This window comes from Pelophylax lessonae (genome assembly GCF_965119305.1).
Source record: "Pelophylax lessonae genome assembly, chromosome: 2".
Classification (NCBI taxonomy): domain Eukaryota; kingdom Metazoa; phylum Chordata; class Amphibia; order Anura; family Ranidae; genus Pelophylax; species Pelophylax lessonae.
This window is the reverse complement of record NC_138769.1, coordinates 682,971,006-682,998,742: the sequence shown is the minus strand read 5'-3', so window position 1 is coordinate 682,998,742 and position 27,737 is coordinate 682,971,006. Positions and strand designations below refer to the sequence as shown.

General features: G+C 44.8%; 1 protein-coding gene across 1 annotated transcript in view; it reads left to right on the top strand.

The window, feature by feature from the left end:
• Nucleotides 1–27,737, top strand: part of LOC309548251 (zona pellucida sperm-binding protein 4-like) — a gene marked incomplete at its 5' end in the record, with an annotated part of 86,596 nt that overhangs the window by 38,315 nt on the left and 20,544 nt on the right. The window contains 5 exons of the mRNA XM_082248200.1: nucleotides 2,999–3,096; nucleotides 10,567–10,694; nucleotides 13,527–13,716; nucleotides 16,062–16,209; nucleotides 21,222–21,294. Of these exons, the coding sequence (XP_082104326.1) occupies nucleotides 2,999–3,096; nucleotides 10,567–10,694; nucleotides 13,527–13,716; nucleotides 16,062–16,209; nucleotides 21,222–21,294 (637 nt within the window). The remainder of the gene's footprint in view (nucleotides 1–2,998; nucleotides 3,097–10,566; nucleotides 10,695–13,526; nucleotides 13,717–16,061; nucleotides 16,210–21,221; nucleotides 21,295–27,737) is intronic.

Below are 27,737 nucleotides of genomic sequence, written 5' to 3'. Positions count from 1 at the left end.
TTACGAGGGGCCAAATTTTGTGGAGCCGGTCATATTCAGGGTCTCCCCGAGGACGTCAGTTCATTGTCGTTAAAGTGCATGAACTGCAGAATTTTCTTGTTTGTATCTTGCCCTGGACATGGAAGCAGCGAACACGTGCATATGGTGAATTGGGTTAGTGGACCAATATAACCGCAACTCACTCTTTTTGGTTATGCCCATGTTAAGGGAAAGGCCCATAAAGGTTTTAAACTCGGAAACCGCTAGGTTTCCAGCCGAATTGTCTGGCAAGGGGCGATTTTGGGTTGGCGGCGATGAATTGACCAACATATAAATTGCTTTGGTCCACAATAGATCTGAAAAGAAAAACCGCTCGTAAAAATTCAGGGGAGTAAAATTGGTGGTTTCCACGTGGGGCAGTGAATGGGGGTGGGGAAGAGCGCGGGCGCTGTAGAATCAGTGGGCTGCCAATTAGGATATGCCAGCACATCAGGGAGGGCACTATGGGCTCTACGGGCTTGTCTTCAAATTCACGGTGGCTGCGAGACACTACTTGTGCTAGCCACCGCACCAGCTTCAACTGCACTTATGGGACTCGCCAAGTCACCAAGTGATACTGCAGTCCTGGTTGTTCTAGGTCCAGGGTGTACTAGGCCGCTGGTGCTCACCAGTTCACCAGAAGGTTGAGCGGCACTAGTACAGACACTCTGCTCCATACGAGCACCCTGCAATTCCTGCACCTCCGGAATAGGGTAGGTTACACATGATCTTAACAGGGACCCATCCGTCATCTCAGCTATCTGTCAGGGAGCCACTGCTCTCTTCAGGTTCATATACTGACCTTGATTCTGCCAGTGAGGCTGCCCCATCGCTCTCATCTGACATGGTCAGTATAATGTAGGCCTCTTCACTAAATTTACAGATACAGTAGTGTGACTCGCAGGTAAAAAAGCACCTGGACTACCAAGGACTATTTCAACTTCTACCAAAAAACTGCTAATGCTAGCAAGGATCAGGCCTGATTCTAACACAGCGGTTTTGTGTTTTTTGGAAGTGACAGTAATCTATTGATTACTGCACTTGCCTGGGTGGGGTGGGCTTGGAGGAGGGGCTAAACGCAGGTGCTGGTAGGAATTAGTGCTGATCGTGCAAACACTGCGTTTTGGGAACACTAAACTATGGGGACGCTAGTACAGTTCTGATCAGATATTGATGTGTTCAAAAACTATACTAGTAGTGGAGTTGTGTGTGGGGTAATCAAGGGGTTAACTAATATCTAACTATGCGCTGGGGATCTGCGCTGTCCTAGACTGAGGCTAACTAATGTCACCTGTGACCCTAATGGTGATCAGAAAAAAACTGTACACTATAAAAGTGACACTGTGACAGGGCAATGAAGGGGTTAACTGGGGGTGATCAGGGGGTTTAATCTTTATTGGGGGGTGGCGGGGACCCTAAACCTACTTGGGACAGAAACTAACTCGCTAGCGCTAACTGATATCACAATCACACTATCGGAGAAATACAGAAAACCACTATATTAACTGTATATAGTGTGCAATGTGATGGGAGAAGGGGTGATCAGGGGGTTAAATCTTTATTAGGGGGGGGGGGGGTTGGCGGGTATCCTAAGCCTAAAAGGAACGGTCGCAAGTGCTAAACCAAGTCGCACAAATACAGAAATATAGGACCCAGCTATATACAGTGTGCGATGTGACAGTGGGTGAAGGGCTTACCTTGGGGGGGGGGGATAAATGTGCCTACTATCTACGTGTGTGTGTGCTTGATGCAGTACTCAGTTTTGATCCTTTCTCTCCTCTCAATGAATCCAAAAAGGATTTTGGGAGGAGTGAGCGGGTCATTTCTGTGCCTGTGTTTACATTACACAGATCATGTGACACTTAGATTGCACACAGGTGGACATTTCACTAATGTGACTTCTGAAGGTAATTGGTTGCGCCAGAGCTTTTTTTTGGGCTTCACAACAATGAATACATGCGCCCATGCCAATTTTCTGTTTTGTATTTCTTAAAAATCTATATATCTATATCTATATATCTATATCTATATATATAAAAAATTTTCTCGTGTTCTGATTAATATTGACAAAACATTGAACTTAAGGCTGTAATGTAAAAAGTCAAGGGGGTGAATACTTTTGCAAGGCACTGTACCCCCTGGGACTGCCCATAGGCGTAGCCAGATTTTTTAATTTTTTTCAGATCCTGCTTTTTAAAATCCAATAAAAAAAAAAAAAAAGGGGGGTGGGAATGGTCTGAAAGAGCTGTAGTCCCCATGCTTCCATTTCCTCCCTCCTACTACGGTAGATGTTTGGAATGGATTTAAAAATGCTGGGTCAGCTAACGTGGTGACCAAAATTTTGCTAAAATCTCCTCCATTTTTGCCGAGGCAGACCTTCAACTCTTGGTGTGAACAAAGCCAGGTGATGGGCTTCTTTCAAGTGTTTGTATATGCATCTTGTAGTAGGATAAAATTTGTGTATTTTGTTTTTTTTGAGCACCAAAAAAAAATAAAAATACAACACACATGTTTCCTTTCCATGGGGTCCGAAAAGCATTCCTCTACCCTAAAGAGGCTCAAGTGCTTTTCAAGCTTTATGCTGCAAGCAAAAAGCAAAGCAAAAAAAATGCTTGGGTATGAACGGGATCTTTTTGAGAATGGGAATATTCAAGTTAAAAGTAGGGCCAAAGCTCTGAATATGGGTAACGGGAGTGCACTTAGTTCTGTACTCCTGTGACCCATATTCAGACAAGAGTCTGCTGTCGGCTGACCTCACCAGTCAAGACTATGGAGAGATCCCAACTGAGAACTGGGCGATCAGCAGTCTTTGGTTGCTCAGCTCTGTCTTAAGAAGCAGCAGGGACAGATGCAGCATTGGACCAATGCTGCATCCACCTAGATGAGTGTGTGGTGGGGTGTTTTTATAATTGGGCAAATTTTTTTTTTTTTTTTTTCTTAACTATGGTGTCTTGAGGTTGAGTGCAAAATGTAACCCTAGGTGGTTGGAGATCAGGCCGTGTATGAGAATGAGCTGCTTGCCACAGAAACTGTACAGACATGGAAAGGAATATCCATTACCAGAGAAACCACATTCAGGTACTTTTTTTCTTATTTTGGTAAACGGGCACTTAAACTACTGAAGCCAGGGGCAAGCAGACAACTAACATTTTCAGGAGGTCTTTCAAATAAAAACAGTTGACCTGTTTCAGTCCAGATGTCGTTTACTCTATAGGGGATGCTCTACAGCAGGGATCCTCAAACTACGGCCATCCAGCTGTTGCAGAACTACATGTCCCATGAGGAATTGTAGAACTCTGACATTCACAGACATGACTAGGCATGATGGGAATTGTAGTTCCTGAACAACTGGAGGGCCATAGTTTGAAGACCCCTGCTCTACAGCCTTTTGGTTCCATTTCCTCCTAGAGTAGCTGAGGCCCTGTTGTGAAGACTTTTTACTGTTGGAATTTTTTGATGTGCAACTGTGACATTGCATACGGTCTATTGCAGTGTTTGCACCAACTAGAGACTTCTGCTAGCCTGTGGGTAACAGGTTATTGAAGGTCCACCTTAGTCATTCTATGGTCAAGCTTGTGCCCGATCCTCAAATACAATGTTTCTGTAAAATTACAAGCAAGAACAGTGGTGTGTTCCTTGTCTTCAATTAGGTAGTTTCTAATGCTGGGGGGAAAAAACAAAACAAAACTGGTAGCCACAGAAAAATAGAGGCGAGAGAACATTATAAAGTAGTAAATGGGTAACCCCCTATCAATGACAGAAACATTGGGTACATTTGAAAAAAGTTGAAATGGTGTGATATACAGGATCTCACAAAAGTGAATATACCCCTCGCATTTTTGTAAATATTTTATTATATCCATGTGACAATGAAGAAATGACACTTTGCTACAATGTAAGGTAGTGAGTGTACAGCTTGTATAACAGTGTAAATTTGCTGTCCCTTCAAAATAACTCAACACACAGCCATTAATGTCTAAACCGCTGGCAAAAAAAGTGCGTACACCCCTAAGTGAATGTGTCCAAATTGGGCCCAATTAGCCATTTTTCCTCCATGGTGTCATGTGACTTGTTAGAGTCAGAAGGTCTCAGGTGTGAATGGGGAGCAGGTGTGTTAAATTTGGTGTTATCGCTCTCTCTTACTGACCACTGGAAGTTCAACATGGCACCTCATGGCAAAGAACTCTTGGGGGTCAGCCTGTCAATGCTCAGACCATACACTGCATCAAATTGGTCTGCATGGCTGTCGTCCCAGAAGGATGCCTCTTATAAAGATGATGCAAAAAGCCCCTAAACAGTTCGCTGAAGACAAGCAGACTAAGGACATGAATTACTAGAACCATATCCTGTGGTCTGATGAGATCAAGATAAACTTATTTGGTTCAGATGGTGTCAAGAGTGTGTGGTGTCAACCAGGTGAGGAGTACAAAGACAAGTGAGTCTTGCCTACAGTGAAGCATGGTGGTGGGAGTGTCATTGTCTGGGGCTGCATGAGTGCTGCTTGCACTGGGGAGCTACAGTTCATTGAGGGAACCATGAATACCAATACTGTATGTACTTTGACATACTGAAGCAGAGCATGATTCCCCTCCCATCGGAGACTGGGCCACAGGGAAGTATGCCAACATAACCCCAAACGCACCTCTAAGATGACCACTGCCTTGCTAAAGAAGCTGAGGGTAAAGGTGATGGACTGGCCAAGCATCTCTCCAGACCTAAAACCTATTAAACATCTGTGGGGCATCCTCAAATGGAAAGTGGAGGAGCGCAAGGTCTCTAACATCCACCAGCTCAGTGATGTCGTCATGGAGGAGTGGAAGAGGACTCCAGTGGCAACCTGTGAAGCTCTGGTGAACTCCATACCCAAGAGAGTTAGGGCAGTTCTGGAAATTAATTGGGGCCACACAAAATATTGACACTTTGGGCCCAATTTGGACATTTCCACTTAGGGATGTACTCACTTTTGTTGGCAGTGATTTAGACATTAATGGCTGTGAGTTATTTTGTGGGGACAGCAAATTGACACGGTTATACAAGCTGGACACTCACTACTTTACATTGTAGCAAACTGTAATTTCTTCAGTGTCGCATCAAAAGATGTATAATAAAATATTTACAAAACTGTGAGGGGTGTACTCACTTTTGTGAGATACTGTACATCTGAAAGGCTGCAGACAACCTTTTTGGTATATGCAACCTTACACAATGCTTGTGGCCAGCATGGTTGTCTCCATGCACCGAAGATCCAGTTGGCTCTAGATGCTCGGAGAGCCCAAACCGATAGCCTTTTGAGGGACTTCAGGATGGTGAGTGGAAGGTGCAGCAAATTAGTGTAGCACCCTCCTAGGTAGGTGCTAGTGAGAAAGTATAGTTTTGAGCTCTGTCTGCTTACCAGGGGAGCTGCAGGTAAATCTATATTGCTCTCTGCCCATCAGGGAGCAGTATCTGTTTTTTAAAGTCTGCTCATTGTGCTCAGTATGCGATTTTCATTCAGTCTGAAGAGTGTCCAATAGGGAGGCATGTTGGACAGTGGGAGGAAAGCTGGCGAATGGGTACATAGGCTTTTGATACAGTCCTGATGATTGGCAGAGGGCAGGGCACCTTGGTGCATTGCGGGATACTGTATATATGCCAGGGGCACATGTGCTGCGGGGTCTTTAGCTGGAGAGCAGAGTCCTGGAGGGACGGGGTGACTGCCTCCTCTGTAGAGGGGCCATGTGGTTGCAGGAGGTTGTCCTGAGGGCCAGAGGAGTGGTTGAGAGGAGCTGAGCCCAGAGGTCCAGGGAAGCTGACTAAGAGGGGAGACACTGGAGGCCCTGGGACTGCAATATGGCGAGTACAGGGATTCATGTCAAGGGGCCTGGCCTGAGGGGGGCCACCCCCGCTTGTAGGACAGTCAGTGGATGGGTGTCGGCAGAGAAGGAAGAGAAAGGCTACTGGGGAAAGTGTTCTGAAGGTGACTCATTGTTCACCCAGTTGTCTTAAAGGTAAGAGACTGAATCCACATCCATCCAAAGTGGCAGGATGAATCGACAGCCTGGCTGTTTCAACCCTAATGTGAAACAGAGAAAATAGGAGTCCTCAATTACTGTGAATAGTTAACGTTGGAGTATCCCACGATTTCCTTCTCCTATCCCCATGCTAAAACAAACCAACAAAAGCAACCAAATACCCCCTGGATTGATTATTGGCATGTGAGCCAAGGAGAAATAAGGACTTATTCCTAATTCTAGCCATGTACTGGTAACCAGGGGGAACCCACAGTGAATATCAAGCAGTGCTACAGTAGAAAAGCCCAGGTTGTGGGCACCCCTTTAGTAGGTTTATGGTGGTATGTTGGAAAGTATACCATGGAATTAAAAGGTTCCAAACAAAGCAGAGTACTAGCGAGATGTAGGTTCTAAACAACAAAATGATTAATTTAATGACTAAATGTCACATCTTAGATTCTGTGGAACACATTCCAAAATAAACTTGCAATTCAACCCCAATCCCAACATCCAACTGTTCACACCATCAAAGATCCAACTTCTAAAACTATTTTATCCTCGTCCATCACTCCCATCATGATCCATCTCCACACCCCTCCCCCCAGTACATTTTGCTATTAGAGAATTGGAAAAAACAAACTGTTGGAGGTCATGCCTATAATCGCCAATGACTCTGATGCAAGAAAAGTATACATACAGTTGTAGCGCTAACCCACAGGAGCTGCTTGAATAATTGTGCCCAGCTCTCCCACTGATCCACAGCCAGTTGCAGGGTATTTTTACACAGCCAGGTGCACACACGTCTGCTTGTTGTCTTTAATAACCTGTCCAGGGGAGGTGTGTTTGTTTTTTTTTTTTTCTTTACTGGATAGTGGGTAGAAACCTGGCAGATGAGAGCATGGGAGGTTTATACAGCCCTGGCTAATTAGGAGGGGGATCTGCCCCCAAGGCATGCTGGGTGACTGTACTTCTATCTGAAGAGCTTATGGGCTCTGGGCCAGTCTTCCTCTAGAGCGAGGTCCAGATGGGGGGGGGGGGGGGCTGCTGCCTCTCCCCAGCACAGGCTGCCATGCAACCTAAGGGTCTGGAAACACTGAAGCTGACACCCATGGTTCTCGTGCAAGTTGACTGAGGGAGAATTTCCATGGATCCCATCTGGTATCACCGAGGAAGATGACCTGCATCCAGGGCCTTGTGAGTACAGACCCCCCTAGAGAGTCTGTTGGTAGAAAACTCCAAATTTAACTCTTCACATGTGACGACAACTGCAATAGAACTGTATAGCAGACTCAGTAGACTTGTGCAGCCGGCTGTACAGAATTAAGCAAGTCCCTTTTTGTAGTAGAGGAAATTTAGTGGACCTTGCTTCTTCAAGACACTAGCCAGTGTCCCCTTTAGCTTACACCCAGTATGCTGACTTCTAGCACAAAGAGGGGGATTTTAGCAACAACAGTCTCTCTAGGGGGGTCTGTACTCACAAGACCCTGGCTGCAGGTCACCTTCCTCTGTGATACCAGACAGGATAAATGGACATTTTCCCTCAGTCAGCTTGCACGAGAACCATGGGTGTCAGCTTCAGTGTTTTCAGGCCCTTAGGTCACATGGCAGCCTGTGCTGGGGAGAGCCAGCAGCCCCCCCCCCCCTCCCCACCTGGACCTCGCTCTAGAGGAAGACTGGCCCAGAGCCCACATGCTCTTCTGGGCATATCCCCCCCCCCCCTTCGCATTAACCAGGGCTGTATAACCCTCCCATGCTCATCTGCCAGGTTTCTATCCACTATCCAGTACAGGCAGTCCCCGGGTTACAAAAATCTGACTTACAAAGGACTTCGACTTAAATGGAGGGAGACAACAGGAAGTGAGGTGAAATCTCCCCCTAGTAAGGGAAATTCACTCCTGTAAAAGTTCTCATGGGGGGGAAAAAGGTGTCTCCACTGAAGCATTATCACTAATCCTTCTTTCCTCAAAAGCCCAAAATTTTCAAAATCCAGTTGTCATAGGGACAGAAAGCAAGGTGAAATCTTCTGAACAGGGATAGAGACAGCAAAACAAATAGTACAGGGGTGTTAACCCTTCACTATGCTATACAAAAAACTTAAAAATTATTTTGGCTGGGGCTACACTTAAAAGTACCTGCTATGACTTGCAACAAATTTGACTTAAGAACAAACCTACAGTCCCTATCTTGTTTGTAACCTTGGGACCGCCTGTATACGCCATTGCTACTGGATCATTGCGAAACCAAGACGACATGAGCTGTACCAGAGCACACTGAGCAGTCTGCTAAACAGTCACAGCTCTGTTAAGCAGACGGTATATAAATTTGCCTCGCGGTCTCCCTGTTAGGCAGAGAAACTAAAGATATCACTCTAGCCCCTACAGTGGGGAGAACAAGTATTTGATACACTGCCGATTTTGCAGGTTTTCCTACTTGCAAAGCATGTAGAGGTCTGTCATTTTTATCATCGGTACTCCTTCAACTGTGAGAGACGGAATCTAAAACCAAAATCCAGAAAATCACATTGTATGATATTTAAATTTGCATATTTTTTGCATGACAGAAGTATTTGATCACCTACCAACCAGTAAGAATTCCAGCTCACAGACCTGTTTATATTTTCTTTAAGAAGCCCTCCTGTTCTCCACTCATTACCTGTATTAACTGCACCTGTTTGAACTTTTTACCTGTATAAAAAACACCTGTCCACACACTCAGACTCCAACCTCTCCACAATGGCCAAGACCAGAGAGCTGTGTAAGAATATTAGGGATAAAATTGTAGATCTGCACAAGTTTGGGATGGGCTACAGGACAATAGGCAAGCAGCTTGGTGAGAAGGCAACAACTGTTGGTGCAATTATTAGAAAATGGAAGTTCAAGATGACGGTCAATCTCCCTCGGTCTGGGGCTCCATGCAAGATCTCCCCTCGTGGGGCATCAATGATCACGAGGAAGGTGAGGGTTCAGATCAGAACACGGCAGGACCTAGTCAATGACCTGAAGGAAGCTGGGACCACAGTCTCAAAGAAAACCATTAGTAACACACTACGCCGTCATGGATTAAAATCCTGCAGCGCACGCAAGGTCCCTCCTGATCAAGCCAGCGCATGTGCAGGCCAGTCTGAAGTTTGCCAGTGACCATCTGGATGATCCAGAGGAGGAATGGGAGAAGGTCATGTGGTCTGATGAGACAAAAATAGAGCTTTTTGGTCTAAACTCCACCCGCCATGTTTGGAGGAAGGATGAGTAAATCCCCAAGAACACCATCCCAACTGTGAAGCATGGAGGTGGAAACATCATTCTTTGGTGATGCTTTTCTGCGAAGGGGACAGGACGACTGCACCGTATTGAGAGGAGGATGGACGGAGCCATGTATTGCGAGATCTTGGCCAACAACCTCCCCCCGGTTAGAGCATTGAAGATGGGTCGTGGCTGGGTCTTCCAGCATGGCAACGACCCGAAACACACAGCCAGGGCAACTAAGGAGTGGTTCCGTAAGAAGCATTTTAAGGTCCTGGAGTGGCCTAGCCAGTCTCCAGTTCTGAACCCAATAGAAAATCTTTGGATGGAGCTGAAAGTCCGTATTGCCCAGCGACAGCCCCAAAACCTGCAGAAGCTCTGAATGGAGGAGTGGGCCAAAATCCCTGCTGCAGTGTGCATACGTTTTCCTGTAGTTCTTGACTAGGTTTGATCTCTAAAATTGCAAATAAGGTTTCTGTACCAAATATTAAGTTCTGCAAATACTTATGGCATGCAATATAATTACTTGAAAATCATACAATGTGATTTTTCTGGATTTTTGTTTTAGATTCCGTCTTTCACAGTTTTAGTACCCATGATAAAAATTAGACCTCTACATGCTTTGTAAGTAGGAAATCCTGCAAAATCTGCAGTGCATCAAATACATGTTCTCCCCACTGTACCTAGAAGGGCGCTACACAGTTTTGAAGCTAGACCACCATTTTGAAACTTAAGCATTACCACCACCTCTAGGAAAAATCTGTGTACTCCTCCTCCTTCCCCATATATATGCATATTTGGGATCTGCTACACCTATATGCTGGGGAACTGGTGTTTAGTCACCCAGCTCATTATTTTTGGTATTTACTAAATCCTAAGTCTTGCTTTGTTCAGAATTGAATAATTGCAACAGTACACCTTCAACACATCACATAAACCTACTGGAAACGTGTTCCTGCTGCACATCTTAACCTCCAATGGCACTATATCAAAAGTGTGTGTGGAAAAGGGGATGGGGGTGCATAAAATGGAGTATTGCGCAGAGAATGGCAGATAGACTAAGGGGACCATCCAGATAAAGACGACCTGTATTCCACATTTATACAGAGTTTGTACCTCAGTAATGGATACTTTCCACATTACATAAATGCCCTTCAGAATGACATTCCCCAGGGGCCTTCCAGAGATTGACATGTAGACTTGCAATGGTTCAATTCTTCATGGAAGTGTGACCTTTTTTTAAGTTTCCAAAAATGGCTACACATAACAGGTTTCAGTGTTTTTTTTTTTTTTGATCATGTGCACTGCCTCCTATACAGGTTGCTGATTCGTTGCAGTTTTGGTGTTGCTGGTTTCCTGCCGCTGAAAGTACAAGTAATGACTTTGCCACCTCCACCGCCAGTTTCCAGTGAAGGGCCAATGGAGTTTGACATGAGGATTAGTTTAGGTATGCATCGTAATACGCCCATGTTTAAAACTATTTTAAAGTCCTAATTTAATCTTGATGTTCACCTTTTACAGAATGTTTGTTTGTAAAGGTGACCTTACATGAGAGCCCCCCCCCCCTCAGTCCCCACTGTACTTGCCTTCTGCGATCCTGAGCTGTCTAGGCTCTCGCAAGCCACCCAAAGGTCCAGGGAATAAAAATCCCTGTTGCTTTCTCCCTTCTCCAAACAGTGTTGCAAGTATGGACCAGAATCTAATTGGTCAGCGCTGTCTGTTTATGAATTTTTGCTGGCTGAAATTTTATATTTCGCCTACCTTTTTTGTTTTGTTTTGTTGGTGGCCACAGTGGAATATGCCTGTGCAGCAGCTTATGGTTTCTTTTGGGAGAACGTGTGATCATTTGCAGGCAGGATATTGTGGGAGATGGGAAGAGTTTATTACTGCATAACACATGTAGTAGTCTGTGGTGTCATGTGGGTTGTCAGCACCCAGGGCAAGGCAAGTCATTTGCGCACCCCCTAACCCATGGACTTTTAGCACTGCCTGAGTCACTTCCACTAGTACAGTAGTACTGACCTACCTGACCACTTCACTGACTAACCTGATTCCTACTAACTGACAGCTCTGTACATTTGCTGAGACGTGATCTCCAGCCCTCAGTACAGCACTGCTTGCGCCCCCCTACATACAGGACCATATAGATCAGTGGATCCTCCTCCTCCCTCTCCATGGCTTCCATCAGGCTGATCAGCGCTCTCCTCAGCACTGTACAGTACTGTTTTGGGGTCACCCCACTCCTCGGCATCCCCCACTGGTAGGTCCACCAACAGCAGTCGTACCTCCTCCATTCCAGCCTGTAAGCGCAGATGGCAGAGTCCCGGGCCAGGGGGAGGAATAGTTGGGGAGGCAATAGGCCGCAACACAGCATACTCGGGATGACGCAGTTTTTTTTGCACCCCTCTAAATGTGGCATCCGGGGCGAGTCCACCAGCTGCCCCCCTCCCCCACGCTATGCCACTGCATGTAGTGCTCACCCCCAAATAGGTCCCTGGAAATAATACAAGTACACCTTACCTGTTCAGAGGCTGCCAGCCCAGGTACCGGCTCCAGAGCACACTGACCAATTTCAGACTCCATTTTTTTTTTTTTTTGTAGCAGCCTTGGAGACAGCCACCTTGTCAGACTCTGTAAGAACAGTCCCAGTCCTTGTAGCATCCTCTGGCATCTAACCATCAAAGCATAGGCACACCTGGAGCTCTAGGCAAAAGTTTCTTAAAGTCCAGAAACCGCTCCCCAACTAGCTTTAGTGAAAGGGGTCCTTCACCAGCCCAGCTTCCTAAGGTAAGGTCCTCCAGCAATTTCTAGACATGCTGAGTTTTTGTTCTGAATATACATTCAGATGAAGTTTTAGTTTATGCTGAGGTTCAGGAGGGGTGGGCTTCATGCTCGAATAAGGGTCTGGTATTGGGGGAGCCGGTTGTGGGTGGTGGTGGTGTTGGTTTCTTTTTCTGCATTTTTTTTCACTGCCACCATTCTTTTGTTTTTACATTCATCTGTCAGCAGAGAAGTCATCCCGGCTTCCCGGGCTCATTGTTAACCATTTATTCTTCACACAGAATTCAAATCGGTCAATTTTTGTATTTCGAAAATTTGGAATTCGTTAGAAAATAAAACCAATCAAAGTTAAACTAAACGAATCAACAAAATGAAATTCGTAACCTAAATCCCCCCCCCCAAAACAAAATTTTTCCATTCTGCATGACTAGCATCTTTTTTTTTTTCTAATTCGGACCCTCAGCTATGCATGTGCTAAGGCCTGATAACAGCTCTTCAGTAAAACAGGCTGCCTCCCAGGGGCAGAGCCCCAGAAAAAGGGCTCCGAACAGGCCCTGCCAAACACTTTTTTTATCTCTATTTTCCCCAGGCACACCTCCCAGGGATTGGAGGAGGTCAGATAAATAATTCCTAGCCTAAAGACTGATCCTTCTATTTCTGGAAGCTTATGCAGATGGGGCAAAGAGAACCTGTCATGGAAAGGTGATTACTGAAAACGGTGGAGTGGGTGCTAGTGAGTGTTTGAGGTTTCAATGCCCTTTCTGGAGAAGGGTGGGCTCCAATGGCTGTAGGAGAGTATGCATAATATCTGCCCCGCCTGCCCTTTCCCCTCTTGTTCCTGGAAAGACATGAAAGGGCCAAAGAGGACTAAAGGAAGATTTAAATGCCTTTCACCAAACTTTGCCCTGCAAAATCCAACTGGGTACCCTTTGCAACACCCTTCCCAGCTGCAAATATTTTTACCCAGTTTGCATTGTCAGCCCAGGGGAATGTTCCCTTTACTAACCCCACTGTGTTGTGCCATGGAACCGACTACAGGTGTTGCATTCCTCTCCAAGCTCCCAAAAACTGAACACCACATATTTGTAGATTTTAAAGTATTTTAAATGCTGCCCCTTCCCATGTTTGCTTGATCAGGGCAGGGATGGTCTTATGAGGAAAGAGACCCTAGTGGGGTTGATTTTAAAAGCCCCAGAGATTCTACTTGTGAGATGGCATAGGAGTTGAAGGTGGAAGGGGAGGAACTAACAATACCAAAATTTTATTTAAATGCATATAAAAATGACAAAAATTTGCAGCTGGGAATATGTTACTCTGGGGCAACCCAGGACAGGGACTAGATTGAGAGGGATTGAGGTGCAAAGAGCTTGCTCAAAATGGGGCTAAGACTGCTGGGCTTCAGTGTGTGTGTTGGTGGTTTGTTTGGTAGTTTTTTTTTTTTTTTTTTTTCCTGGCACATTCCTGCTCTCCCAGCTAGGTTTCATTTTTTATCTTTCAGATTCACAGTACAGTAACTACTATGAAGACCAGGACTATCCAGTGGTAAAGGTACTGCGGGATCCAGTGTATGCTGAGGTTCGGTTACTTGGAAAGAATGACTCCTACCTTAGCCTTGTGCTGCACCAGTGCTGGGCTACCCCAACCACAGACCCATTGTATGAAATACAGTGGCCAATACTTGTTAAAGGGTAAGTGAAGCTTAAAATTGATACATTGTAGTATTCAACCATCAGCATTTTATTTAGGCATTAACGAGGAACTACAGACTGCTCACATAATTTGCAATAAAAACATCATTGCCATTCCGACGCTTCCCTCCAACCACTTTGCATAATATTTTATATAATATACTGTGATTCTGTACTTGCCAAATATGCGCGGAAATCTCCCTCCACTAAGTCTCTGGCTGCAGCTATCTTAACTGGGCAGCTGAAGCTGGTGCTTGTTCACTTCCTGGACACACACACACACACTGCAGTCTCTTGTTGTTATCTATCCTCTTCCAGCTCCCTCCAGCTCTGCAGCTCTTCTTGGTTTTTCTATGACTCATCCCTCCCTTCCTGGCTGGCAATGGCAAACTCTCACGAGAGTTGGAGAGAGAGCTGTGCAAGATGTCATTAGCCTAAGCTAATGATCAGACAAGAGGAAGTGGGCTGTATAAAGTATTTACTGCCAGAAAAAAAAATATTTTACTATCCAAAGTTTAAAACCAGGGCAAAGGATTTAATAGATCAAAAAGAGACTAAAGAGGAGCTCCAGTCGTTTTAAAAATGTACGTGATTGTAAACGATCACCTCGTAAAACAAACCATTCAGTTTAAAATAAAAGGCAAAACATTTTTTGTATAGGTATAATCATTTGATCATGGTTTGATCATTGGGGGAGAGTACATGGGAGTTCCCAGCATCGCTAAAGAACTGACCATGATGTGCTCTCCTACTTAGTGTGGTCAGTTTTTAATAGGAAAGCAAGGAGACTAGCAGCAACACCAGAGATTTCATACAAAGGAAGCAATTCAAAGGGGGCAGGATCCTTTCTCGTATAGGTGCATGTTGCAGCAGACACAACAGGAATTTGAAGTGTTGGGGTAACAAACGCCTTAGGTCAGCAGCTACAAAAACTGTAGATGCTGACTTTTACTACACTCTCCTGTCCTAGGAACCAGGGCTGTGCTTACCTGAGCAATTTTCTCCACCAGTCTTTGGTCCCCAATGCCGGCATCTTAACTGTGGGCACCTGGCTGTGACAGCTTGTGGCTTCATAGCCAGGTGCCCACTGCGCTTACGTGGGCCGCAATGCACATTGTGAATGGTCCTACACTGTGACAGGTCCCAAAAGACTACGGGGAGGGAGGGGGAGAGGATAACTTTTGACAGATACCTGCTGCCATTTCTACTTGAATTGCCTAGGCGATTCAATTGGAAGTGGCAGCGGGTACCTCAAAATTGCAATTTCTGAAAGCGGACCAGGAAGGAGGCCTTAAAGCAGGACTTTCCCCCTTTTAGGTGAGGCTCTTCTTTAACACAATAAACAGAAGCAAATAAACATTCCCCAGGGAGCCATTTGTTGCAATTGTTACAAAACCTGATAGGAAGTGAGGACATTTCTTCAAAAGGAAGGAAATGCCATCTTGGAAAGGTGACACAAGAGCCTAATTGGAAGAATTCATTTTATTCTTGTTTGAGAGCTACAAATGTTGGCTTTTCCTTGACTTTCTGCTCTGCTGACCAGTTGCCAGGAATGACAGAACAAATCTCCCTGACTGGGAAGCAGATGGCAATACAAACCTGATAAGTGTTCTAACGTCACAAAATCTACTGTTGGTTTTAGATACAATTACGTTTGAAGTTAGCAGAGTTGTATAAAGTACTCAAAACCCATACTTAAAAAGTACAAGTGCTCGATCAAAAAGTGACTTGAGTAGAAGTACTAAAGTATTCAACATTTTTTGTACTTCAGTATTGCAAGTAGTTTTTTTAAATATTTTGCTACTCAAGTACTGAAAGTAAAAGTACCAGTAGTTTTGAAAAAAAAAATGCTACTCAAGTACTGAAAGTAAAAGTACAAGTACTGTGTTATGTAGTTATTAAAGAAAGAAGTCCAAAGTTTGAACATCATATTTTTTATTTCAAATTCAGCTTTTATTTATGTGCTGATAATACACATGTTTTGAGCTTCATGAAACCTGCCATCTACTGTTCTGGCAGTGGTAATTTTTAAAATAGTAACGAGTAACTATGCAGCACAAAAAAAAAAATATTGAGTAGAAGTATTTGAAATCATCGAAAAAATATAGTGAAGTAAAAGTGGAAGTAGGAGAAAAAAAATTCTACTCTAGGAAAGTACAGATACCGCCTTTCGGTACTTAAGTACAGTAGTGAAGTAGTTCTACTTAGTTACTATACATCTCTGGAAGTTAGTGTCTCATTTTATAATTTGTTTCAACATATGCAATGATGGGCCAGGTTTGTGATGGGTTATTTGTTTAGATACATGCTTTACTCGTGTCATAGGCATCTTTATGTAATTACAGATGCCCATTCACTGGTGATAACTACATCTCTAAGCTGATACCAATTGATAGCACCTCCACAATTATGTTTCCGACCCACTACTCCCGCTTCAGTCTGAAGACCTTTGTCTTTGTGGATGAGAACACTGGTCAACCCCTCGGAGGACAGGTAGGCCAAGCTATGGGCTTTGTAACTTGAGATTAGGTACTGTATAGGCAGGACCAAAATTCATTATGCATAGGGGGTCCAATTGTATAGGTGAAAAAGCCTATTTTTCATGTATTGGCCTTTTTTTTTAAGTACCCCTGCCCTTCCAGCACTAATATTGTTTAAGTAATTTGCAAATTGACCACCCAAAAATACTGACCAAAGCCTCTGACATTCCCCAGATGGCACAGGTGAAATCCATCTTGCCTCCAGGCAGTGCTTGAGGCTTGTGTGTAGCATTGTCCCTGTAGGGCTTGCTATGTGATGACTTCTCAGGCCTCCTCTGATTGCCTGCAGACTGTCACTTAAGAACAGTTCACACATCCGTCCTTGCGCCCAGTTGCTCGTTACTCAAAAAGTCCAGGGCTTTTGGTATTTATTGTGGAACTTGGATGGGAGAAGGGAATAGTGGGATACTCCAACTTGAACTATTTAAATGTAGCACTACTCCCTTGGGAGCTGCTGATTACGGGTTCTCCTGGGTTACCATTAGCAACAACAATGACAGTTTGACATTTTCCCAAGTCTTTTTGCTCAGTTAGGAAACAGTCCAGTAGCTTTGGGTTTTTTTTTTTTTTTGGAACTTTGATAGGAGAAGGGAATGAGTGGGATAATCCAACTTGTACAACTTTTCACGATTGGCTGGGATGAGTTGAAAATGCTGAGTAACGCTAATCACGGCTTCACTTTACCTCAGAAAGCTCATTCACTTATATGTCACAGCTAAGGGCAATCTGTACTGCTGAACAACTTCAGGGCCCTTCCTGGCACGCCCTTTATTCCTAATCTTCAGGGTCAACTACACGGCATCCCCTTTACTGATACACTTTGTGTGAGCTAGCTCCTTGATCCCCTGACTTCTCTGGACTGGTCCCTTAGGCAAATGCTCTGGTACTCACGATACTGTTTTTCCCACAAGACTCTTCCAGCAGCTCCACTTGTCAGCACTCTGGATCCTTCTGCAGCTCAGCGCCACACCTGGTTCACTAGGCCGACCGCCTGAACCACCTTCCTCACACCTGCAGGAGAGACAGCCGTCCACCTCCTACTGGGACTTTGCTCCTGCCAAAAGACACCATCACATGCTCCCCCCCCCCCCGTATTTATGGGCAATCCCAGGATGCACTTCAGCAATGCCCTCCAAATGGGACTACCATAAAACACGATTTGTCACTGCCCAGGTTTCCTTCACTGTCCAACAAACTCCCTCATTGGACACTCCCTCAGACCCAGTGAATCACACCTAGAAACACATGGCAGGCAAACTAACAGATCAGGCTCCCCTGATAAGCAGAAGGAGCAAATGGATGCGTTTTCCTAGCATCTACCTAGGAGGGTGCTACATAAAGTTAAGTACAACTCTCACTTGGCCTCAAAAGGTTACTCGTGGAATCAGTTGCACTGCTTTAATCATACTGCCACTTGTCTGGAAGGGGTTAAGTCATCTTGCTCTCTCTAGCAGCAAACTTGATGCACTACATTATCTTCTATTACTCTCTAGCATCCCCTTGACTGACACCCATCCACTGACTCTTCTAGCTGAAGGGATGGCCCTCTCAGGACAGGCCCCATGACACAGATCTGTCCTTTCCAGTGTTTCCCTTCCAGTCAGCTTTGCAGGACCTCCAGGTCAGCTCCTCTCTAACTCTCAGGTCGACCACCTGAAGCGGCATGGCAACTTCTACAGAGGGGCAGCCGCCTCCTCCCTCCCGGTCCCTGCACTACAGCTGAAAGATCCCAAGCACATGTGACCTTGCCATTTATACAGCATCCCAGCATGCGCTGAGGTATTTTCTTCTGCCAATCACCAGGGCTGTACTAAATGCATGTGCACTCATTTTTGTCAGGTTGTCTCCCTATTGGACCAGTGTGACAACTTCAGATAAACTGAGCTGCACCGTGAGCAGACCTCACTAGCAGATCCTGCTCTCTGGTAGGCAGAGAACAATATAGATTTACATGATCATCTTTCTGGTAAGCAGAAAAGATCCAAATCTATACATTGCTCTCTAGCACCTACATAGGAGGGTGCCACACTTGCATCTCCATAGATTGTGCGCCAACCCATTGCATAAATGCATTCTCCTGGGGTTTCAAACTCTAGCTGTGCTGGGCAGCACATTGACCTCACCCAAGTCACCTGGAAGTAGGAGGTTGGGGCAAGTTATTTTTTTTTTTATTTTGAGGGACTGTTACAAGTGGCTTTGTGTGTTTAAAAGTGGGGTGGGGGAGAAGGGGGAATGTGGTTTTGCAAATACAGTAAAACCTTGGATTGCGAGCATAATTCGTTCCGGAAGCATGCTTGTAATCCAAAGCACTCTTATATCAAAGCGAATTTTCCCATAGGAAATAATGGAAACTCAGATGATTCGTTCCACAACCATTTATTCATAAATCCTTAAATTTATAGTCCATATAAAAAGATTATAGCATTGCGATAGGTTGTGTAACCATAAAATGTCTATCCACAAATAGCCGCTTCCACAACGGGATTGGAAGCAAAATCCAACAGGAGCTACAGAGTATCAAAGAGAAGAGAGACGCCTCTAAGTGTAGCAATATGGTTCCATTTAATGAAGGTACAACATTTAGCAACTCACATGGTTGATGTATAAAAGAGGCACATCTAAGTATGCAGGCATCTGGAGTAAAGCTGTCCACATAGACCATCTTCTGACTTCTGCACCGCCGGCTGCTAGTCTGTAATCCTGACTGGGAAGACTACCCTGCAGAAAAGCGATCTGAAAGCGAGGGGCAGCATGGAAAGGATGACGTAGATGGCGGTGCAGAGGATGGTCTATGTGGACAGCTTTACCCCTGATGCCTGCATCCTTAGATGTGCCTCTTTTATACATGAACCATGTGAGTTGCTAAATGTTGAACCTTCATTAAATGTAACCATATTGCTACACTTAGAGGCGCCTCTCTTCTCTTTTATACTCAGCTGTGACTTAAGGCTACTTGTATATCAAGACATTGCTTGTATATCAAGTCAAAATTTATTTGAAAGGTTTGCTTGTCTTGCAAAGCGCTCTTAAACCAAGTTACTCTCAAACCAAGGTTTTACTGTAGTGGGTTTACTGTTTACTTTTTTTACATATCACAATGCTTTTGATGAGTTAGAACCAGTAAAACAAGTTTGTTGGAAATCTCTAATTTGATCCTTTTTTGTGCTGTTATGTACAGTGCATCCGGAAAGTATTCACAGCGCTTCACTTTTTCCTCATTTTGTTATGTTACAGCCTTATTCCAAAATAGATTCAATTCATTATTTTCCTCAAAATTCTACAAACCATACCCTATGACAATGTGAAAGACATTGTTTGCAAATTTATAAAAATAATCAAAAAAAATCACTGTACGTAAGAATTAACAGTCTTTGCCATGACTCTCAAAATTGAGCTTCCACTGATCATCCTTTGTTTTGACAACTTGATTGGAGTCCACATGTGGTAAATTCAGGTGATTGGATGTGATTTGGAAAGTCACACACCTGTCTATATAAGGCTCCACAGTTAGCCGAGCATGTCGGAGCACAAACCAAGCCATGAAGTCCAAGGAATTGTCTGTAGACCTGGGAGACAGGAGTGTAACAAGACACAGATTTGGGTAAGGGTACAGAAAAAATTCTGCAGCATTGAAGGTCTCAATGAGCACACTTGCCTCCATCTGTAAATAGAAGTTTGGAACCACTAGGACTCTTCCTACAGAAGGCTGGCTGGTCAAACTGAGCTAACGAGGAGAAGGGTCTTAGACAGGGAGGTGACCAAGAACCTGATTGTCACTCTGACAGCGCTCCAACATTCTCTTTGTAGAGAGGAGAACCTTCAAGAAGAACCATCTCTGCAGTACTTTACCATTTAGGCCTGTATGGTAGAGTAGCCAGATGGAAGCCACTCCTTTAGTAAATGGCACATGACAGCCCGTCTGGAGTTTGCCAAAAGTCACCTGAAGGACTCTTAGACCATGAGAAACAAAATTCTCTGGTCTGATGAAACAAAGATTAAACTCTATGACCTGAATGGCAAGTGTCATATCTGGAGGAAACCAGGCACCACTCATCCCCTGGCCAATACCATCCCTACAGTAAGGCATCGTGGTGGCAGCATCATGGTGTGGAGCTATTTTTCAACGGAAGGAACTGGGAGACTAATCAGGATTTAGGGAAAGATGATTGAGGAAAAGATGAATGCAGCAATGTACAGAGACATCCTTGATGAAAACCTGCTCCACAGCGTTCTAGATCTCAGACTGGGGCAAAGGTTCATCTTCCAATAGGACAACGTCCCTAAGCATGCAGCCAAGATAACAAAGTAGTGGCTACGGGATGACTCTGATTGTCCTTGAGTGGCCAGACTTGAACCTGATTGAACATTTAGGAGAGATATGAAAATGGCTGTGCACCGGCGCTCCTCATTCAACCTCATGGAGCTTGAGAGGTCCTGCAAAGAAGAATGGGAGAAACTGCCCAAAAATAGGTGTGCCAAGCTCGTAGCATCATACCAAAAGACTTGAGGCTGTAATTGGTGCCAAAGGTTCTTCAACAAAGTATTGGGCAAAGGCTGTGAATACTTATGTACATGTAATTTTAAACTTGACAAAAAAAGAGCTTATTGAAAATCTAGTGAGCTGATCACTTCCTGTACTGCACATCAGTTGCATTGTTCTTAGTTGGTTCAAATGACAGAACCACACCCCTTCATTATGGACCAGGGCAGCGTTTAGGGAGTGTTGTCCTGCTATTACTGAAAGTGTTACTAGTAGAATAATCTGGTGGGGGGGGGGGGGGGCTGGGGAGGGACATTTAAAACCAATATAGATTTTTAAAATTCAATTGTTTAGGTGATGTAATACATGGAAATCCTCTGCCTTCAGTATTTGTGGTGATTGTAGCATCTACAGCTTGTTGAAAGTCCTCTTACTACAGTACTTCTCTACAGTAAAGACCTTCACCCCTTATCTGACTGTTCTAGGTGTATATACACTGCAGTGTTTCAGCATGTACGCCCAGCCTTGAAGAGACTTGCACAACGACATGTTCTAAAAGTAAGTTTTTACTGTTCTGTTATGTGTTTATGGTTATGCCAAATGTGAAAACATTACATTTGATCCAAAGGTTTCGAATTGTGTTTTTGGTATTTGGAGAGCTGCCAAAAGCTCATGTCACCCAAATTGCATGGGAACCCTCTACAGCTCTGGGCAAGCTTTTTTTGCTAATGCAATAAAAACCATTTAAAAAAAAAAAAAAAGTCTCTGATCCTGCCTCCTGTAGGTGCCTCCTGAGGAAACTGTTTTGAGATGTCAGAATAAGCTTCTGCAGATTGCAGAATTAAAAAATGCGGCTTAGCGTGCAACAGTGGACAGAGGGTGGAGCCTGAAAATGGCTCCGAAAAGAAACCAGCTATAAACACTGGAGCTCCACATCCCAGAGGATGAGTAATCTGACCTATTGCATGTACAGCCTTTCCCAAACGCCCCTAGTTGCTGACAGACAGCATCCAGTACCTTGGCAGCAGTGGTCCGGGGAGTGGTGCGCCAGACCTGCATTAGGCAGCGGGATGCACAGGCCACTAGAGGCAGGTGAGAGACGCCTCGGCGCCAGAGCTGGGCGGAGAGGGGAAGAGGAGGTGACGTGGGCCTTGACGTGCTAGTGGTGTGTTGGCTGGGTTCTTTGCCACGCGTGGAGAGCAAAGAACAGGGGGCTTTGGGCCAGTAGATGAAGCTGTACTTAAGCAGTAAAAGGCCACTATGTGGAGGAAAGAGAGCAGCCACCATGGAGAGCCAGGATAGTAAGTTGGCGGCTCCACAAGTGAAGAATCCCCACAGCAAAGGGTCTCTCTACCAACCTCAAACCAACAAGCAGAGTCAGCAACGTCCAAATTAAAGGTAAAAGTGTTCTCCCTGCCTGGGGAAGACCATTTTTCAGCCCAGGACTAAATCAGGCAGCGCAGGCCCTAACCCCACCGGTGGTGAGGCCTTATTTTTCTTCCTTTTTTGTCACGCCTAGTTTTACTTCTCCTTTTTGTTACACATTGCTTCACTCCATATTGGGTCAGCAGTTGACATAAAGAAAGGTGAGCGATGCTGCAGGAGGAAGCAGACCCTGAAGTTGGTAGCTAGTCTTAAGCTCGTAAAAAGTGACAAATATAAAGTTGGATGGTTAGAGGACTGTGGCATCACAAAGTGAAAGGGGGGGGGAGAGATAAGGATATGAATATAGGAGCGCTGAAGCTTAACTGCAGGAGGCCTGAATATCCCTTTGGACCAAGGGTCCTTATTTATAAAAATTGAAGTTCATGCAGGATTTCAAAGGCTCACAACACAAAGGTGTTTTCCAGGGCACCCCTCACCAAATTTTCTGGATGTGACCGCTAGAGACTGACAGCCATTCGTCCCCTTTTGTTTGAACTGTGCAGAATCTTGTGCACAGTATTTGTAATCCACAAAGATCCTGGCCCGGGGGATCTCGCAAAGTTTACTCTTAGGACCCTGGTCTGATGGCCTAAGGGGTCTGCAACAATGTAGTACTTCCAACTAAATTTGCATAACTGAGCATTATATTTTGTCAGTTCCTTGGTCAGATGTGACGGCTAGCCAGCCATGAATACAGTCTTGAACAGCAAAGTGGCAAAAACTTCCTCTTTCCTTTTAAATATAATAATCTGGGTGGAGTACCCTAACATAGGCATCCTGGTCATCTATTACTCGGGACAGACCAGGCCTGGCCTGACCCGTCTGGGCGGCGAACCTCCACCCTGTCAATATATATGGATCTCCCATAGTTCCATTGTGCTTTAATAGCTTTGAATCTTTCTTTTAGGTTAACTTCTGGTGAGTCCCTACATGGTTTGGGAATGAAGAGAAAGTCCCATATAGCCTGATTACGCCAAAAGTCCCTCTGTTTTTCAATAAAAAGCATGACCTCTCTGGGAACATAAGGATAATCATAGCCACACTCGAGCGCCACCTTGCGCTGAATCCATCTCTGCATTCTGTATAACCTGGGGAGGGTCTTCCTGTTGGTTATCCCTGGCAGAGAAAAAGGGGTCTCTACAGACTGAATTGAAGTTTTTCATATGACGTATTCTGGTCCCGAGCCCGGGCATAGTTTGTAGGTGGGGACGAGTCTGGAATCCTTTTAGCATAGATTCCCAAAATCACAGCTTTTGTGCCAATCCCCCCCCCTTTCTATGGCCTCATCCAGAGCCCCCACAATTTCAGGACTTGGGGAGCTGCTCCCAGCTTCTGACCCCCAGTCCCACTTGGTTTCATCAGTGGACCTCTAATCATCGATCCCTTCTTCAACCGATCCGTACTTATGTTGAAAGGATGGGGATCCTAAATTTAAAATTCCGGCTTCTTCCTCACTACTAGTGCCTGTGGGTGAGGCCAGAATGGCTGAAGGCCATGTTTGCTGCGGAATTGTAATAGGGGCAGACCCTGTTGCTGCTGCTGCGACTGATGCACCCTCTGGCCACCTCCTGGACGCTTTTACCGGCATGCATCCTCTTCCCAGAGCTCCCAGTGACTCAGTCCCTCTCACTGATAATGCTGGCCCACTGTTGGTGTGTATGGCCTCCAGCTTCATCATGACATGCATCATGCCCCTTCCAACTCCGTGGAGGAACCTGGACTCCGATCCGGTCACCTCTTGAGTGAACCCTGACTCCCAAGAAACGCACATTATCTTAGGTCGGCCATCACTACGCTCCCCCCGCAGCAGCAGATAGCCACATTGCCAACACTGGACCCATAGCTGCTGACTACATCCCTCGCTACACGTGCATCCACTCTTTTTTTTTTTTTTTTTTTTTTCTTACCTTCACCCGGGCCACAACTGCGCCTCCCTCTCCCAGAGCCAGCTGTCCCTCCTTGCCAGGCAAGAGTAATATCCCGCTGTCATATGCACGGTTAATAGTCCTCTCCCCAACGCATGTGCAAGTAAGGCCCTCCATACTGTCTCCAAAGATAGTTCCACTCCCTCTCCCGGCATGGCCGACTGCAATCTTCACATTATCCGTGCACTCACTGTATAGAGCAAATGTCCCACTGTCCTAAGCATGGTCAACACCAGTACATATAGCTTGTAAACACACCTGGACCCTTCGACTATTGTGCTGCCATGATTTCATACTCCCAGGAGACTAGTATTTCCATCCAGATTTTAGAAGGCCGGAAATGGATGGTCTGTAGGGTTGAAATGTGGTACCGGTGATCATTTTATATTGCCAGAGGGAAAATTGGCTCCATATTGCAGAATCAAGAAATTCGTTCTATTCCACTTATCACCACAGGTGGCAGTCTTGCGTGATTCTTCGTGAAAGAATTGGGATTCCTTGTCTCCTTCAGGTTTAGATTTTGTTGTATGCCACCAAATTGGTTAGAGAATGATGTGGCATTCAACTCATTGAAAACCCTGCATCCTGTGGCAATGGATACTTGCTTCTCTAGAGAGTATCAGGATTATGTGTTTTTGTTAAAAAAAAAAAAAGTCTTATTTAGGTCTTTTAGGCCAGATGGCTTTTTCCCAAGTTCCAACATTCCATGGACTATGTTCCAAGTGAAATGAGAAACCACTCTTCCTGCTTTTTCAGAAGATGAAAGAGAGAATATGAAAGGGGATTCAATCTGGTTCTTCCCCCTTCGGCCTACTTGGGGATCAGTTTGGTCTTTTCAAGGGGAATAACTACTTGGTGTCCCAAGTGGGTTTAGGGGAGTTTCACGGCGTGGCAGGGGTTAGTTCTTCCTGATCAGTCAGGATGGTTCGGTTTGACTAGCTCCCTGCGGCTTCCTCTGTCTTCAGAAATTACAGCACATTGCACAAACCTAGGGCAGTTCCTTGAGCATATAGGCTAGGGGGTTGGCAGAAGTAGATTGTAAGCATCAGGCTATGCTGGCAAACACTTTCATTCACCACTAAAGAATGGTCCTGACCTTGCTGCCTTCTGAGGAACTTCGTATGATTTTCTGCAGCTGTCTCTCGTGTAAATAGGTTTAGACAGCAGGTTGCATTTTTTTTGTAGTCTTCCCTCCCTTCCTGAAATGATATTGCTTGTTACGTACCATAGTAGGCTGACATTAGGAGGTCCAGGAATAAGGAAAATTGTTTTCATACTTACCGTAATTTTCCTTTCCTGGATCCTCATGTCAGCCAAGGATTTCCTAGGGGAGACAGCCACCCTTTAAGGCTAGTTAGAGGTTGTCCTAGAGGGGTCATAGGGGCGGAGCTGATCCATAGTAGGCTGACATGAGGATCCAGGAAAGGAAAATTACGGTAAGTATGAAAACAATTTTCCTTATTTGTCCTTTTATACATCGAAGAACAACTGCTGAGTACTTAAAGAATGAAAGTGCACTTTCCGCTATTTTTAGACCTCTCACACAACTGACAAGTATAAAAAAACCATTCAGAAGCGAATCAAGCTTTCTGCTTGTTAAAATCAAGCTTTACTTCTGCTCCCATACTACGCCATCCAGACCCATCCCTCCAATATATTCTAGAGGTAGATGCGTCGAATATGGCAGTAGGAGCAGTTCTCTCCCAACGACCAACAAACACTTCATCACTTCACCCAGTTGCTTTCTTTTCAAAATCACTATTCAGCCCAGAGGTGAATTACCCAGTGGGTGAAAAGGAGTTGCTTGCCATAAAACTGGCACTGGAGAATTGGCGACATCTGCTTGAAGGTACCCAGTTACCAATACTCATATATACAGATCATAAAAACCTTCAATACCTCCAGACTAACAAGACTCTCTCCCACCGGCAGGTACGATGGTCATTATTCTTTTTAAGATTTAATTTCCTAGTGACCTACACGCCTGCAGACAAAAATAAAAAAGCGGATGCGCTATCAAGATTAACCGAAGATAACTGCGCCGAAATCCCTTCCATTCCCATAATACCCTATGAACGCATTATTGGTGTTGTCCGTTCCTTGATGGAAGAGATTTTGCACAGTATAAGAATGGATTCACCTCCACCACAACTAAGTACTGATGCAGAAGGCTTCCTCTATTACAATGACAAACTCTACATACCCCCTACTATGCGCACCAAGATTTTTGGAGTTATCGCATGATGTGCCCATGGCAGGACCTATGGGTATAACGAAAACCTTTAATTTGCTCACCAGGCAGTTTTGGTGGCCTGATATGAAGACGTCTGTACAAAAATTTGTTTCTTCATTTGACATCTGTGCAAGGTCCAAAATTGACACTACAAAACCATCTGGACTACTTTTTAGTCTACCAATACCCCAGGTTCCATGGGAAGTTGTATCCTTGGATTTCATAGTAGAACTACCACCTTCTAAAGGATTTAATACCATCCTAGTGTCAGTGGACCACTTGACAAAGATGGCACATTTCATTGCTATCCGTAGACTACCTTCATCTAAACAAACATCAGAACTACTGATGAAACATGTTTAAGTTGCATGGAATTCCAAAAACTTTTGTCCGACCGTGGTTCACAATTCATCTCTAAATTTTGGCAAGCACTTTGTCAAATTTTACGCATTGAGCGAAAGCTCACTTCTCCCTACCATCCTCAGACCAACGGACAGACTGAAAGAGTCAACCAGTGCATTGAGCAATATCTACGTTGCTACACATCATACTTGCAGGATGATTGGGTGGATCTCCTTCCTCTAGCAGAATTAGCTTACAACAATGCAACCCACAGTACCACGAAGCAAAGTCCGTTCTACTTGAACTATGGGTTTCATCCCACTCTTCTTCCTCCACGCATCCTGCCATCGAGTAACCCAGTAGCCTCGGATTACCTTACCCAAATAAAAGACTCTTTGGGCTTACTCAATACCACTATATCACACGCTCACAGTCAACAAAAAAATACTACGACCTTCGTAGAAGACCTTCTCCTCAGTATGCTATTGGGGACCTTGTTTGGCTATCGACAAAGAACTTAAGATTAAAAATCCCTAGCAAGAAGCTTGGACCTTTTATTTTTGGGACCCTTCCCAATTAAAAAAACTTATCGGAAAAGCTGCAGTACAGCTCACCCTACCAGCAGATCTCAAGATCCATCCCATCTTCCATGTGTCGCTACTGAAGCCCCATGTTCCTAACCAAGGAATAAGGCCTACCATCTTGCCTCCACCTCCAATACAAGTTGAAGGCGGAGAAGAGTATGAGATCAAGGAAATTTTGGATTCTCACATCCATAGAGGAAGACTCCAGTATCTCATAAGATGGAAGAACTATGGACCCCAAGACGACACCTGGCTAGATACCTCTGATATTCATGCACCTAGACTTATACGGAACTTCCACTCGAAACACCCAGAGAAACCTGTCCTATAGGCCTTCCGGAGCCGGCTTTAAGGGGGGGGTACTGTAAGATTCTGGTACCTCCGGTACCCTTAATCACCACTTTCCTCTGTAATGCGTCCCACCTTTCTCTTCAGGTGGTACGCATATACCTTTAAGAACGATGATGTCACTGCTGAGCGCCGCAGAGCGGC